At 29.8% G+C, this 17,820-nt stretch overlaps 1 protein-coding gene across 1 annotated transcript in view; it reads left to right on the top strand.

The window, feature by feature from the left end:
• Window positions 1–17,820, top strand: part of LOC148306684 (uncharacterized) — a 110,989-nt gene that overhangs the window by 90,737 nt on the left and 2,432 nt on the right. Inside the window, exon 7 of the mRNA XM_088264545.1 lies at window positions 17,581–17,712. Within this exon, the coding sequence (XP_088120671.1) occupies window positions 17,581–17,712 (132 nt within the window). The remainder of the gene's footprint in view (window positions 1–17,580; window positions 17,713–17,820) is intronic.

The following is a 17,820-nucleotide window of genomic DNA, read 5'->3' as shown; positions in this document are numbered from 1 at the left end:
AACATAGATGTATTAGAATCCGAAACACACTAACCATCGACAACCTAAAAAGAGTTTACTATGCTATCGTACACTCACTACTACAGTATGGCATTGTTGCATGGGGAGGCTCATACAACAACATACTGAACTCAGTGAAAATAGTACAGAAAACCATAATTAAAGTTATCTTGAAAAAAAAAACATATTTCCAACAAAATTATTAAATAAAAAATTTCAAGTCCCAAATATAGAATCCATTTATAAAAAAACGCAGTTTTTCAAATACTAAAGGGTGACAACTATTTAAATTTAACAAAAAATTTATCATCGAGATTCTCAAACGATTTTTCTACTCCAAAATGCAACACCAAGCAATTTCAGCAAAACTTCAAATATTTGGCAATCAAACATTTCAATAAACTCCCTAAAGAAATAAAAAAATTGATATAAAAATCCTTACGAAAAAAATTAAAGCTCTATACATTTAAATCTTAAAAAATATATATAAAAAACTATTAAGTATATCTTTTATTATATAACATTAAACCACGAGTGTAAGTCCCTTTCCAAGCACAAGAGCATAGACTCTTTTATGGAGAGGCACAGCGAATCGAAATATAAAAATTCTCTATATGTATAAATGATTCAAATGTATTATGTTATAAATAAAAATGTAAATATATTAAATGAATAAAAATAAAAAATAAAAAAATGTAGAAGAATATGGAGATCTGGGTATTTACAAGGCTTATGACCTATGCTCACAGGCTGGTTAAGTGATCACTTTATACACAAATAACATTCACCATTCTACTCATGGTTGACAGTCACACTACTCAAATTTTAAGAACTCCTATATGTATCATTAATCTCATAATACAGTACATAAGAGCTAAATATGTTTCCTTGCGAAAACTTTTATTTAGCAGAAACTTCTTTATTTGGATATAAGTCTGGGTATTTTCACCTCATATGACCTATCATAGGCTGATAAAGTGATCACCTAATATTAACCATTTAACACACTACTCAAAATTTTGGAATTCATACATTTATTATAAAGCTCATATCCCTTAATATTTGAGCTTACGATATTATCTATGGCTGGTTTCAATAATAATAATAATAATAATAATAACTCTTTTTTCCAGCTTGACTAAGTGGTGAGTGCAATACTTAGTCAGCCATATATGTTTTACAACATTTTTTTTTATACAATGAAATTAAGAATAAAAAACAAATAAAAAAATGAAAGAAAAAATTAATAATAATAATAATAATAATAATAGTAAATTTGGAGAGATGTAGATGAAAATTAGTTTTAGAAAGCTTATATCTACGTTTGGTTTAGGGAACCCAGATTTGTAACAAGGATTTGATCACACCAAAAACGTTGTCTTATTTTTATATTTAAATCATTATTTTATTTCACAAAGTAAAATCCCGATCAATAAATATCAATACTAAATAATCAGTATGTATTTAAATTATATATTTTTTTAAATATATTTTTCTTTCGAGAAAACGGTACGTAATGTGTTCAAACAAATTACAAACGCTAATTAAAAAATAAAATAAAATAGTTTAAATAAATTACAAACCTTTAATCAAAAATAATTGACTTTAAAATATTTCAAATACATTACAAACCCTTAAAAATTGTAAAAAAAACTTAAAAAATTATAACTCCTGTCAGTTGATTTTTATAAGAACTTTTAACGTATTTTAATTTTTATTTAAGTGTAAAGAACCCCAAAGTGGCTCATCTATTTTACATGTTTGGAACACAAGACAATTCTACCCTCAGCTCTGAGCAGGACGAAGTTTTTCAACCCCTCTCAAAGTATTTACTTTGCAAATAAAACCGCGTAAAAATCACGTAGGAACCCACCCCTGGACCTTCTCATCCCTCACTTACCCCCGACACAGTGGAAATGAATAAGAAAAATAGGGAAAGAGTGTCTCGCACGAGACTTTCGCGGAATTCCGACAAATTTGGCTAAATTTCAATATTCTAAGTTTCGACCAGTAATATAACAAATTACTTACTATAAGATTTTTTTTTTGTAAAAACCTTGTTTTTCGCCCAAACGATATCAAATTCGTCTGTCTGTAAAAGCAACTGTCAAACATTGTACGAAAATATTTGTTCTAGTATAAATAAAAAAAATGGTCAAATTATAATTAAAAATAGATTGAGAATCGTGTTTTGAAGCAAATCTCATGTATGTGAATATAATCCAGGATTCGGACCTCGCATAAAAATGGAAAGAGTCTCTGTTTAATAAAAGCTTTCCTCATCCCACAAAAGATGGTTATTGTGAACTAGCAGATACTGTGTTACGAGTTTGATCAATACATCTGGAAGATTCGAGATTAGAATAGTGTGGTTGTCAATCATGGGTGATTTGATGAATGTTACACTTTAACGCTTATTACACGTATAGCGATCACTTAATCAAAACTATTACGGTCGTTAACTATGTAAATGCCTAGACGTCCATTTTCCGCTTCATCTATGGAGAGATGTAAAAAAAGAATGTAAAAAAATACATCAGTACGATAAGTAACAAATTCTTTATTATATTTGCTTACATAAATACCTTGTCCACTAAAACCAGAAAAAAATACTGAATTCGGTCAGTATTTGAGAAAAATATTAATGATTTAGTAAACACCTAATATAAAGAATAATTTTTCCAAAAAAGTCCTCAGATATTATATTTTTTTTTTTTAAATCTCTGCACTAGAAAGGTTAAATTATTTCTTACATACTTTCTATTGAATCATTTCCCTGTAAATTCTACTTGGGAAAGGTAAAGACTAGAGGAGGGGTTAGAGTGGGGAAAGCGAGAGGAAGAAAAAATAAAGAAATTGTATGAAGAAGCGTAGAGCAAAGTGCGAGCGGTTGGTTTTATCTTTTTAAAACTTTCCTGTTGAGATAAAAATTCCCGACTTCTGTGGAATTGAAGAAAATTATTTTTCTCCCGAGTTTGAAACTGTGGGAATCTGAAATTAAAAAGAATTTGCGCTATGAACAAGGTATGAATTGGAGTAGAAGTGGAAAAGCTTTTTGAGGAATATTTCAGTTGAAACGTTTGTTTTTAATTAAATTATAACCATTTTTAAACAAATTCATCATTTGAGGTTTGTATTTTGGTAATGAAACTTATGTTTTGTGTATATGTAAATAAATATGTACATATATTTACATTAAACCAATATTTAAATGAAAAAATCACCAAAATTTGCTAATTTTTTCAAGTTCTTGGGCTAAAATTAATAAATTTTCAGCTCTTATTATAAAATATTTTATATCTTCGATTGAGGGGCTAAATTACGTACGTACAAGTAATAGTTCATAATTACGTATTAAAAAAAAAAACAAGAACGTTTAAATGATTTTGTTGCTTCTCTCTTACTAGAACTAATTTTACAAAGCATATGTAATTGTTATTGAAATCTTTATATAGGTATGTAAAAAATATTTCTAATTGCAATAAAAGTATATCAATAAAGATGTTTTAACACAAGCAAAGTATCAATAAAAATAATTACAACATAATATGCACAAAACTTTGTGCTTGTTTAAATTTTTGGTGACAAATAAAAGATATTTCTCCATTAAGGAGTTGTTTATATCAATATTTTTGATACCCCAGCGTAGGTGAAAAAATATGTAGTAGTGTAACATTTATAGGGTTTAATACCATACAAAGGTTGGTGGAAGAGATAAATTTATATATGTGTAATATTGTACAGACATTTACATACATATATAAGAATATTATTCTAAGTAAGATTGCATACAGTGATTTTAAATGTATAAACGAATTTGAATAAAAGGCCATTTGTAAAAGATAAATTTAAATTTCACCTCAATCGTCATCAAAAGTAAAAATAAAACTATTTGCAAAGCTTTAAAATTAATTTAATTTAAGTTAGTAAATATTTCACCGAGCTTTTAAGCACACAAAGTTAAGGTGAAAAGAATCAAGGGGTTTGGACATCTTTCAATGGCTACTTGGCTAAGGGTTGGCTACTATCTGGGGGTCGGGGTGGGGGTGGGATGAGTGTGGCCGCACGTTTTCAATTACTGAAAGAATCTTTTCAGGCTTAAGGGATAACTTGTTAAGACGAGAATCATAGAACGTTTAAACGTTGAGAGAATTTTTCCTTTTATTTATTTTCAGGTTTTCATAGCTTTTCAGACATTATTTTAATTCAGAACTATTTCGCAACCAATGTTTTTTATTTTTGATTAAGGCTTTGGTTTAATTGATAAATCTTTATATTATATACTTTATCATTAGTAAGGTATCTAAAAAACACAAACATAATGATATTTGTATTATAGAGATTAATAATTTACAACATTTTGAGTGTGTCCAAATACTTGTTCACAAAATCTGGATTATCTCCAATTACAGGAGTTATTTTACTTCCAAGAATTTGAGTATGTGGTTGTCAATAATGGGTAGAATTGGTGAATGTTACACGTGTGTAAAGTGATCACTTAAACCAGCCTATGACGGTCGTCAGCCCCGTAAATGCCCAGACTTCCATATTCTTCTTCATCTTTGATGAGATGTCAAAAAATAATATGAGATTAATAATAGTAGTGAGTTCATTGGTTCATTCAAAAATCAATTATCTCAATGATTCACTATGGTACTGTTTGCAAGAGGAAGTCGTTGATATTTGTCCGATGAGTAGTCTGGTGTATAAATGATTTTTTCAAAGAATTTCATAAAAATTGGTAATATTTCTACTCCCAAGATTTTTATTTACTTCTGTTTATACATTTTTTACTGTTCCTTTTTTGCATTCAATTCTTTGATATTTCTTACTCCTCACCATATTGGTATTTCCTTGTTTTATTTAATTTTTCATTTGGTTTTTATTATATTTTTTGTTAGATGTTAATTCCCTAAGTTCGTGTAAATTAAAAAATTTGCTTAGATTATTTATAAAAGAGACAGATTTAAGTTCCTTTTTCACTTAGAACATGATCGCTAGCTTTTTACTTTTTTACTTTGTCATCTTTTTTATGTTTAAGTTTTAATTTAAAAAAAAAAAAAAAAAAAAATTGCTCACTGAGAGTCAAGTATTTTTATTTTTATTTTTTTTTGTATTTAATTTAAGTTTTTTGTATTTTGTATTAACTAATTATACTTAGAAACCTATACCCTTATACCCTGTACTATGACTATTTATTTTGTATACCCACACACAGGCCATGCCTTTGTGGGATCTTTTTTTGTATTTATTTTTATTTTTTATAAATATTTTTTGTTTTTGAATTTATGTAATGCAAAAGAATTTTAAATAAAGAAAAAAAAAAAAAAATTAAATTTCAACCTGACGTTATGTTGGTGTTTTAAATATGTGTTTATGTTTAAATAAATTGAATTAACAATTAAAATACAAACAAAAATGTTCAAGTTTTACTTGGTAAATACCACTACTTCTTTAAATATATTATGACACGTGTTTTTATGCGTTCCGCGTCATTTTCAAACATTTTATTTTAAATAGTGTTATTTATCAATAACAAAAAAATTAATGCATTATTAAAATAACTGACTGCAGAATGAATAACGAAGAAAAATATACATACTTAAATACTCGTTTTATGATAACTTTATGCTGCAATAATTTTAAATCGGTAAAATTACAATTCCTATCAACAACACACCTCTACATCACACTCATCTCATCACAAGCACTGCCATTTGAATAGAAATCATTCTACAACATTCGCAAATCCATCCGTGCCGCCATTAAACCAACCCCTAATAATAATAATAATAACCTACCCGTACAATAAACACCCTTTACTGTTCAATAAGCATTGATCTACAGTGACTATGATTGGTTCATTGTACCTACCCCTAGCGAATTGCAATGAAAAATGTCAAACAGATTACTGAAGCGATTATTATTGTATTTAGCAGTCAAGTTTACAGTCCTACATTTGCATTTTAAGGAGTATTTTATGGCAATATTATTTTTAATGTAAATACGTTATATTATTCTTAAATTGCTTGTCATAAACTTGATTTCGCTAGTTTTTTTTCATTTGTTTTAAAATAAAATAATTATTTTTTAATTATTTGATTCAACAGTCACTTTGTGATAAAGTCTATCTAATTTTAAATAAAAATTTTACTAGATTTATATTATCCACTGACACTTCGTGATGGAATTGCATTTTTAATTTATTATTAGATTAAAACCAATATTTTTAGCTTTTCCACTTTTTTTTTTTTTTTTTTTTTTAAAAAAAAAAAAAAAAAAGTGGAAAAGCTAAAAATATTGGTTTTAATCTAATAATAAATTAAAAATTTTACTACTTTATTTCTTCAAATCTATTGTAATAAATATTTCGATGTATTCTGCATCATTTTCAAGAACTTTGGAGTCTATATATGATGCGAAACGCATCAAAACACGTGTCATAATAGATTTTAAGAAATACAGGTATTTACTAAGTAAAATTTAAATTTAAAAAATATTACAATTTTAACCGATTTCGAAGTAGTAAAATAAACGAAAATAATTATTAATTGACGCTACAATTTTTTTGCATCCCCGAAATTAACACATTATTTAAGTTTTAAAAACTAAGTGAACATCACGTTATTTCCCCGTAGGAGTAAGCAGAGCACCATACCATTCTTTCTACCTTGAATGTATTTGAAAACAATCCATTTTCACAAACATGTTCATGTATTCCTGACCTGTAATATACTTGGTATAATAGATAATTCTTCATCTAGTCCATGTTAAGTATTCTCCGGCTTCTATTTTTAATAAAAATATCGGTCTAATACATTGGTTTTACCGTTCTAAAATATCGGTCTAATACATTCTACATGTCCGAACTATCTGAACACACATTTCTTTATTTGATCGAAAATCTATAGATTATCTCAGCTGAAATTTCGATATGTTAACTAAAAGGCTTAACGTCATGTATTTTGCTACCAGGAGCGCATAATTTTAATGGTTAAATATCATTTAAATTCGATGGCGTTAATGTATTTAAGTTCAACAGTATATGCATCCCCATTAAAACTACCCCCTCCCCGCTAGCGCTATTGATGATTCCTAATTCAAAATGGCCGCTGGAATGATGATGGGGGTGGTGTGTAGGTACCTAGAAATGGTGTGGGAAAATTGCAATCCAATTTAGCAGTGGCATATGTTAATTATTTTACATAAAGTGTTTTCATGGTAAATGCTGCAGTGAGACCAGTTAGAGCAAATAAAAACGTTACAGCGAAAGATGAACTGATGATGAGTCCTGGTTCTTGTCTGTTACCTTATGTGTGGAAGTGAAACATGGAATTGGAAAAAAATGATGAAAGTAGACTGAATGCAGTCGAAATGCGATCTCCCAGCGCGACAAAACCATTTATTTATTGTAACTGCAGACAATTGGTAGAGTTCAATATCGAATTATTAGGTATTAATATAACCAAAATTAAACACTGTTATTGGATGGAATTCTACATTTATTGACATATATGATATGTGATGCGTTTCGTCTTATTAAGTGTTTGATAATGTCTTAACAAAACGAAACGCGTCACATATCATATATCGCGCACTCCTTTCAAGAACGTCATAAATAAATAAAAACTTGATTTTTCAGGAGAACGTTTTTAATGTTTAAAAATATAATACAATGCATCAAAAATAAATACTAGGCCTCTTACTGAACTTTTTTCTGTGCAACAGATCTTTTTAAATAAAACCTGAAGGTTTTTTATCCATTTGAAAAATATTTAGTAAATTTAAAAAAATAATTAAACAACACCTTTTCTTCAAAACGCAGAAACAACACTTTCTGCCTTGTAGCGGGTAAAAATTAAGTTAAAAATGTGCCTCTTTTGCTGGGATTTAGTACATTTTCTGGGCATTCCGAAAACATGCACAACTGAAAATTGACGATTTTTGATTTATGACGTTCTTGAAAGGAGTGAGCGATATGTTAATAAAGTAGAATTTAATCCTATAACCGTGTTTAATTTTGAATATTTTACCAAACAAAACAATTTATAGATGTTCCAATGCTGTTATAAGAAGAGAATGCAAGTCAGATATAAGCATTATCGATAACATTAAAAAATGTGTATGCTTTCTTATTACCTGGTAAAAACCAGTCTATGATAGGTCATAAGCTCTGTAAATACCATAACATCAAATGATTGACAACCACGCTACTCAAATTTTTAATATATTGATCAAGCTATTAGATATATTGATCAATCTCGTGACACAGTAAAAATGAGATAATCCATATTTGTGAATACATACGAGTTCACAAGAGCCATCTATTTTGGACTAACGAATATTGAATAGGAAATTGAGGGTGGAATTGGTGAATGTTGCACGTGTGTAAAGTGATCACAAAACAGGTCATAAGCCCTGAATACCTAGAGTTCAATATTCTTATTCACCAATGTTGAAATGTGAAAAAAATGTTAAAAAAACACACTCTTATCGAATTCAGATTTGAGAAAAAGTATTTGACACCCTCAAAATATTGGAAAGAAGAAAAAGATTTTAGTTTGTAAAGAATAAAAAGAAAAGAAGAAGAAGAAAAGAAAGAAGAAGAGAAAGAGTTTTTTTATGATTTATTTTTTGACATCTCATCAAAGATGAAGAAGAAAATGGAAGTCTGGGCATTTACGGGGCTGACGACCGTCATAGGCTGGTTTACGTGATCACTTTACATTCACCAATTCTACCCATTATTGACAACCACACTACTCAAATTCTTGGAAGTTGTATATATATATATATATATATATATATATATATATATATATATATATATATATATATATATATATATATATATATTATATATATATATATATATATATATATATATATATATATATATATATATATATATATATATATATATATATATATATATATATGAACCAATTTAGAAACATTGTTCTTGAATCACTAGAACTTCACTAGAGACATCTATTGGTGAGATGTAAAGAAGCTTTTTACTAAGCAGAAACTCTTATATTAGTATGTGAGGTCCAAATCCTGGATTATAATCACACACATGAGAAACGCCAGAAAATACCAAAAAATAATATGAAAATAACTCCTGTAATTAGAGATAATCCAGATTTTGTGAACAAGTATTTGGACACACTCAAAATGTTGTATTTTATGATATATTATGATTTTTATGATTTATTATCATTTTTTTATAATTTTTCAAAAAGCGGTATTTATTCTAACCGGTTTTTAAACTTGATTATTTCTGGTACATACCCTGGGATACCTACTGAATACCGTTTAAGCATAGCATGATACCGAATCGCAACTCACGGTTAAATTATCCACAGTATACAAGTTATACGTCATACCCACATTATAAGTATACAGGAATGATCAACGCTTATGATTATATTGCCTTTTCGATCATAACACCCACTCGTATGACAAGAGAGTCTGATTTATATATATCGGAGTATGTACCGTGGAACTATGGATCATTAACTATCGAACATTTCAACAAAATAGTCAAATGAAATAAATATATAATAATATTTAATAAATAATATTTAAAGAAAGGGAAACATTATTGACACATAATTTTAGAAATACAAGATCACAAAATAACTTAAAGACCCCAAAATATAATACTAGTGCAGCTCAAAACCACTATTCTTTTATAGGAATAAAACATTTAAATAAACTACCTGCAAGAATAAAAAATATAATCAATTTAAAATCTTTCAAAAATGATTTACAAAAACATATAAGGCAAACTCCCGTTTGATTACCATTTATTATTTCTTATTTTTACTTCTTAGTTATATGTACAAACCCTGTAAGTTTATTTTTACTTCCTATTTATATGTACAAACCCTGTAAGCGAACTCCCTCTCTAAACACGAGCAATCTGCTCTCTTAGTGAGGTAGCACGTAAAAAAAATATATATGTAGCTATGTTGATTATTTTGCCATACAATGTATCTTTGATTTAAAAAATTATAAAAAAAAAAAAATTAAAACTAACCCAACTAATTATTTACTGTTTTGGCGTTTAATTTGTAGAACTCCATTTTAATTTGTGTATTAATTTTAACAGTAAATTTCAGCTTAGTAGATTAAAAAAATCTGTGCTTGATTTAGAAATTAATACATAAATTAAACTAATTAAAACCATCGCGCCGCTATCCGCAGGGGTAGGTACAGAGAATAGAATGCCACAATAATCTGGTTTTGTAAACAATTTTCACCCGTTCCATATTCAATGGCCAATGAAAGAAATTTAAATAAATTGGAGATTCTTCAAAACAAAGCTATGACAAAAGTACTTAAGAAAAAAGATTAAAAAAAATGTATACAAAACGAGAAAAGAATACAACTAAAAAATTTGCTTATTTATAAAATACTTATTTTAATTCATTTATGCACTCTTCTGTCCTGATATACACACATCAAGTCATACATGCCTTCCGATTACGCAGACTTGACATAACCAGATTTTAGTTTATATTTATATACTCATATATTGACATAATACCTAAAGAACACTCCCATACATTGCAATGCATTGGTCGGATTGTATTTCATGTTTAATTTTATCAATGTTGATACATATTTAGTTTAAATGCAAAATTCTCATACGATCGTAGCTATGCGTGCGAATACAAATCATTATCTGTTGCCATTCGATCATACGAACAAGCGCCTAACATAAAACATGTCGGCGTATAAAATGAATTTCCTTATTCTGTATCTGAAAACATAAGTTGAAATAATAACGAGTATTTATATGTAAACTTGAATTTATTTCTACATTTTTCAATTGTGAAGGTCTACTTATAAAATATTTTGTCAAAAGTACCTACTATACATACATAATGCATATTCGAATTTCGAATGAATTAACGATTTATTTGAATTTATTTCTACTCGATCGAATGGATTTCTTCGAAAGTATGCATTCGCAATACACATTTGAATTTCGAATAAATTTATGAGTTATTTGAATTTATTTTTACTCGTTCGAATGAATTTTTCGAACAACATTTTGAGTGTGTCCAGATACTTGTTCACAAAATCTGGATTATCTCTAATTACAGGAGTTATTTATGAAAAAATAATATTTAAAATAATATGAAAATAATATGAATTTTTCGAAAGTATACATTCGCAATACACGTTCCGATTTCGAATGAATTAATGATTTATTTGAATTTATTTCTACTTTTTCGAATGGTGAACGAATTATGTGTACATGTATATGTATATTTATAGATGTTATTGATTACTTTATTAAATCGCATCTCTATAAACATTCCTCCCAACCCGGAAGAGCATTGCATGTGAAATCCACGACCTATCCAACATAAACCGCGTTGCGAATCGGATTTTTCCCGCTTCTTCGAGCGCGGTGCATTTTTGGTCCAGAGAGTCTGCATCTCGAGCCAATGCCCCTCTCGGATTTAAAAATACATTATTACAAACTGGATAATGCACGCAATTGCAATATGGCCGACAGAACCGCATCGAACATTCGCGTTGGCGAAACTTGGGCGAAAATTAAACGAGAAAACAGTTTACAACATTTTGAGTGTCTTCAAATACTTGTTCACACATCGCTCACTCCTTTCAACAACATCATTTTTCAAAAATCGCCAATTTTCCCAGAATGTCCAGAAAATGTACTTTATTTTAGCAAAAGCGGCATATTTTTAAATTAATATTTACCCGCTACAGGGCAGAAAGTGTTGTTTTTTGCATTTTGAAGAAAATATAGTGTATATTTAATTTTTTTTTTTAAATATACAAAATATTTTTTTAATGGAGAAAAAAGCCTTCAGATTTTACCTAAAAAGATCTGTTGTACATCAAAAAGTTGAATAATAGGCTTGATATTTATTTTTAATACATTGTATAATATTTTCAAACCTTAAAAACGATCTCCTGAAAAATCAAGTTTTTTTATATATGACGTTGTTAGAAAGAATACGCGACATCTGGATTATCTCCAAGTATAGGAGTTATTTTTTTTTAATTTTCTCAAAAACTAATTAATAAACGAATGAACTGTTTACAGGCGGGTCTTAAGTATGAGAATTTACTCCAGGATTCGGACCTTGCATACAAATATAAAGAGTCTGCGTATCGGGTTGTGGTCCCGTGGTTAGTGTCGCTGACTCTTAAGTCATAGTTTCTCGGTTCGAACCCACTCTACCACAATTTGATACCTATTTCGAATAATGAGCCGCTTAGGCTCCCAGAAAAAGTATGAAATTGAAACATTTGTGTAAAAAAAAAAAACATAAATATTTCTCTTTTAAAAAATAAAAGCTTTCCCTTTTTGAACGTAGATGGTTGTTGTGAGCTCACATGAGCTGTATCACGAGTTTGATCAATATATATAGGAGTTCCAAAATTTTGAGTAGTGTGGTTGTCTGTCATAGGTAGAATTGGTGAATGTTACCACCTATGACAGGTTGTTAGCCCTTTAAATACCCAGACTTCCACAATCTTCTTCATCTATGTTAAGATGTCAAAATTTAAAAATATATATTTTTATGTTTTTATTTTTTATTTTTTTATTTTGCCCAGTCCTGTATTAGAATTAAGAACTATCTACAATTCAAATTCAAAAACCGTTTCGGATGTTCTAAAAGTCCGGACGGAAATAGGCCCAGCGCGTACGCTGAGAACGCGCCATTTTATTTTCATTTGTTATTGCGTGTCGTTTTTCGAAAATAAAAATGGCCGCTTATAAAATGGTCCCGGGTTCGATGATCGGGCTCGTTCGGTTCATTGACATGACCGCTAGTGTGTCCCTTTCTAACTTTGTTTGAGTTAGTTCAGTTTTTCTATCGTTACACTGCTCTAGCGGCTCTGAAAAATCAAAGCAACAAGAGCAATTCGTGTTCTTGCCTTCAGCCATCGACAACCTTTTTATTATTTAATTTTTTCGTTTTTATTTTTTTTTCGTTTTAATTTTTTTTTCTCAATTAAACTTTTTTCTTCTTTGACGTTTATCTTCATCCATATAGCTCACTCCTTTCAAGAACGTCATAAATAAAAAAAAAAAAGATTTTTCAGGAGAACGTTTTTAAAGTTTAAAAATATAACACAATGTATTAAAAATAAATATCAAACCACTTTTTTTAAGTAAAACCTGAAAGTTTTTTCTCCATTTGAAAAATATTTAGTACATTTAAAAAAATAATTAAACAATACCTTTTCTTCAAATTGCAAAAACAAAATTTTCTGCCCTATAGTGGGTAAATATTAACTTTACCTCTTTTGCTGGGATATAGTACATTTTATGGGCATTCCGAAAACATGCACAACTGAAAATTGCAGACTTTTGATTTATGACATTCTTCGCCTCTTCCACATTCATGAATCTCCTTATAAGTGCTCCCCGATTATTCCGACTCCTGGCCTGACTATGCCCAAGTATTTTAAATACTTAATCAAGACAAGTTTTCCTCGGTCTTCCTTTGCTTCTATTACTCACCACGTTCGCCTTATTTTATTTCTTTCTTCACTCATTCGATTCACTTGCCCAAACCATCTCAACTCATCGTAATTTACCTCAGCCTTGCAATCATTCTCTATATTACGTGTAAATATGCATACATATATGTATAAACATTTTTTTATGTTTAATGTTTTACAATTCCTTGCAAAATGTATAAAAGTCAGAGATATATTAAAATAAAAGCAGTAAGCAATATAAAATATCGTAATAAAGTATAATTTTATTGCAGAATATACGTAAAACTATTGATATAAAATTTCTTAAATACTATAACCGAACAAAAATACGTATTTCCATCCTAGAAGGAAAATATAATAAAAATATTTAGTCCATAAATCTAACTGCATAATAAAACAAGTTTAATGCTTCGTAAAGGCTGCAGGAAATTCATTCTTGTCGTTTGCGTAGATAAAATAAATTCCGCGGAAAAGGTGATTGTGGTGCGGGATCATAGTTCGCTCGAAATATTTACAACGGCGATCGTAAAACCGGCCTAAAATTTGCATCTTGCGCAGAGCGCATTAATGCGACCGTTGCGCAGCTCGGCTGACAGCGAAATAGGCGGGAAAAGGAACGCGGCCGCCATCTTTTATTGCAACTTTTTCGCTCGGAACGCATGTTACCGATAAATTTGCATCAATAACATGATGTTGTACCAATCTTAGTTGGACCATGTTATGCTAAAACCACCCAACTCATAACTTAACTAACTAACAGAGGTAGGCAGAGAGATTTTAACGCCACACCACTCTGTCTTCGCAAAGATTCATACAAGATTCGCACATTCATGTATCTCCTCATACATACCCGACGGTTATTACGACCCGCCCGCTTTCAAGTATTTGACATTCTTGATTGTGCCAAGTTTTTCTCGGTCTTCCTCTGTTTCTTTTTCCAAATACATACGCCTCATAAATTTGTTTACAGTACTTTCCTCTCCCACATGTCTAAACCATCTCAACTCACCTTTCTTAATTTTATCGATAGTGCTTATCTCAGCCTTGCATTCTTTCCTTATTTAATCATTCGAACATCTACCAAACATCGTTTTGCCACACATTTGTCTGAGGGATCCCATCCAACTCATAATTTGAAAAAAAAAATTGACAACTCAACATAGATGAAGAAGAATATGGAATTTATGTATTAATTGTTAAATCAAACACAGATTTTTGAGTGTACTAAGTTGTATTTTATTGTCAAAAAACACATGAAAATTAATATAAGGACAATTTTTTTTTTTAACAATAAAATACAACTTAGTAGACTCAAAAACTCTGTTTGATTTAACAATTATTACATAAATTAAAATGGAGTTCTACAAATTAAACACTAAATCAATAAAAAAAATGGAAGTCTGGGCATTTACAGCACACACGTGTTATCTTAAATAAAATATTAAACTTGTATAATATTTTCTAATTTTTCTCAAGTATGTAAATATAATCCAGAATTCAGACCTCACATACAAATTGAAGAGTTTCTGCTTAATAAAAAGCTTCCCTTATCCCACCATTGATATCCCTAATGAAGTTTTAGTGAAGTCAAACACTGTGTTCCGAGTTTGATCAATATATCTAACAGAAGTTTCAATATATCTCACCGTAGATGTCTCTAGTAAAATTCTAATGATTCAAGACAATGTTTCGAATTTGAACCATAAATATATATAGAAGTCCCAAAAATTTGAGTAGTGTGGTTGTCAATCATGAGTAGAATTGGCGAATGTTCAAATATCAAAAAAATAATATAAAGTAACTTTAATTTCATGTTATTCATGAGCGAAAAAATTCTAGGCAAAAACACTCGCATTTTACGAATGTCCCGTTAACTAGGGCTAATAATATCCTGGAATGGTACCTGAAGCGCAGGATTGATCACCTTATCTTCATGCAATTTGCGATCTTACATCGACGCGATGTAATATCCTATGCGCTCAGTACTAACAAAGATGTCCCAAAAGATTAAAAATAGAATTGATGCATTTTTGCATTCTGATGTGAAGAAAATCAATTATGCAGTATGCATTGCATACGAAATGTAAGTAAATAGTCATTCATGTAACGTGTTGGCGTACAGAATTATTATTGACTTGAATGATGTTATTGATAGAACACAAACGAATTGAATAACATTTACACGTTAAATTTATTATTTGAAAAAAAATAAAACAAACCGTTACCGAAACAGAACTGTTCAATAATGCCCAGAGAAAGCATCAAAAAATATTTGTTAACTTAAAAAATAATATTTTTTCAGGTTTCGCTAATCAATTGATATTTAGAAGCAGAACAGGGAAAAATTACGATAATTTTTTTTCCCAACTATACAAAAATTTTCAATTTTTATAAAAAAAAACTTTGCGTTGACTCAAATATTTACGTGTCATGTATGGAGCATTTCGAGGATACCTCTTCCATTTTAAAATTCTAAAGACAAAACTCTACTTGTCTTCATTCTTCAAACCCTCATCCGCACCCCAATGGTGCATAGGGCACTGCATCATATAAACGCATGTTATCTTGATCGTTAACACGCGAGGGAAAGGTGATCAGCCCTTTGCTTCGAGCACCAGGTCCAGAATAATATTGTATGAATATTAGAATAAAAAAATCACTTTGATTTATTTTACACCCCTGGGAATCGAACCTGGGACCTCCGGAATGATACACTACGGAGGCGGAAGCGACGCATTGGTTAATTAGTTAGTTAGTTATTTCATTAAATTTCACGGAACTCGATATATTTTGTTTCAAAGAAATTTTTGTATGACAATGTGTGTATTATTTATTGATTCGGCATTAACTTTGTGGAATGACATGATTATAATATACTGTTTCAAAATACGTCACCATTATTATCAATGGTTCCTTTTACAAAAAATCTTGTTCCTTAACCCCCCTCCCTATATTTATTAACCTATATACACACCTATATATATTTTGGTTTGTTAGTTTTAATTTGTACCAGAGGATGAAAACATCTGTCGTTTTCGAAACTAGTCGTAAATATAAATAAAACTCATTAAAGTGTATATTCAAGTGTTTAATTTTCATAAAATAACAATGTGTGTATATTTGCCGACTAATTTCAATTTCAATTTTCACCCGACCGCTCATACAACACAGTACGTGTCTGCAATATGTAAATATTTGTTCAAATCTCTGACACAGTTTCCTGCGCATCGCTCCGAAAGCGAACTGACCACGGACAAGTCCGTCTGGATTAAAAATAAAGGCGGGAAAAAGAGAAAAACAAAATGGCCCTCGGCTACAAAATGGCGGCCTACATATTTTTGGCGGCAAGTCGAGAAAAACGCGCGAATGTTTACGAGGCGGATGCCAAACGAGTGAATAATTCCGAGTAGCATGCGAGCACCGTTATACTTGTTATTTTTTATTTACTGGCTGTACCCGGCGCATCGCTGCGGCTCAGTCTGGTTAAAAGTAAAGTAATAAAAATAGAAAATAACAATTTATAGTGAGATAAGCTCTATCGATAAAATTAAGAAATGTTCAGTGTTTGAAACAGTAAATAAATTTTATGTAATTTTACTTTTTTGTTTTATTTAATGATGTTTATTTTCAGGATGCAGAATATAAAATATGATTATTTTTTATAATTTTTATTAATTAATTGTATAACTTTTTTAGAAAATTTTACCATTTAATAAATGTAATAAATCTTAATTTGAAGAATCCCTTTCATACTCGTTAATAAAGTATTCAAAATGCCATAATTTTAATGAATAATTTCCTCGAAAATATTGATTTATTTTTGCTACCAAAAAATACCTAAAGACAGTTTATCGGTATAATATAATATAGATTCGTATTTATTTCAAATAAAAATCTCTTTTTTATCCCAAAAAATCTTTAATTTTTTCTTTTCCTGACTCCATCCCAACTTATCAACAAGATCCATTTTTTGTCTTCCATAAAACCAATTGCTTCGTTAGTCAAAACTCCTTCGACGTATTCCGTTTCTGTTCCGTTTTCTTTAATAACAGGCAAAAAACTATCCATTCCTTTCAGACGAACGTCCGTACAAGTGCTTCCTGCCTGATTGCGGCAGGGCCTTCATCCAACTCTCCAACCTCCAACAGCACCTGAGGAACCACGATGCCCAAGTCCTGAAGGCGAAGAATAAGATCCAATGTTCTACCAGTATGTCAAATTTATCCGAGATATTCTTTTATTGTATTGTGCAGATCCAACCATCTCAAAGGTCAAACAACCCAAAAAGCAGCCAACCTGCTGCCAATCTGCTCCTGG

Source organism: Brachycentrus maculatus, unplaced genomic scaffold (assembly GCF_059751285.1).
Source record: "Brachycentrus maculatus isolate JH-2025_06_01 unplaced genomic scaffold, ASM5975128v1 h1tg000231l, whole genome shotgun sequence".
NCBI lineage: Eukaryota > Metazoa > Arthropoda > Insecta > Trichoptera > Brachycentridae > Brachycentrus > Brachycentrus maculatus.
This window is presented reverse-complemented; position numbering and strand designations above follow the sequence as displayed.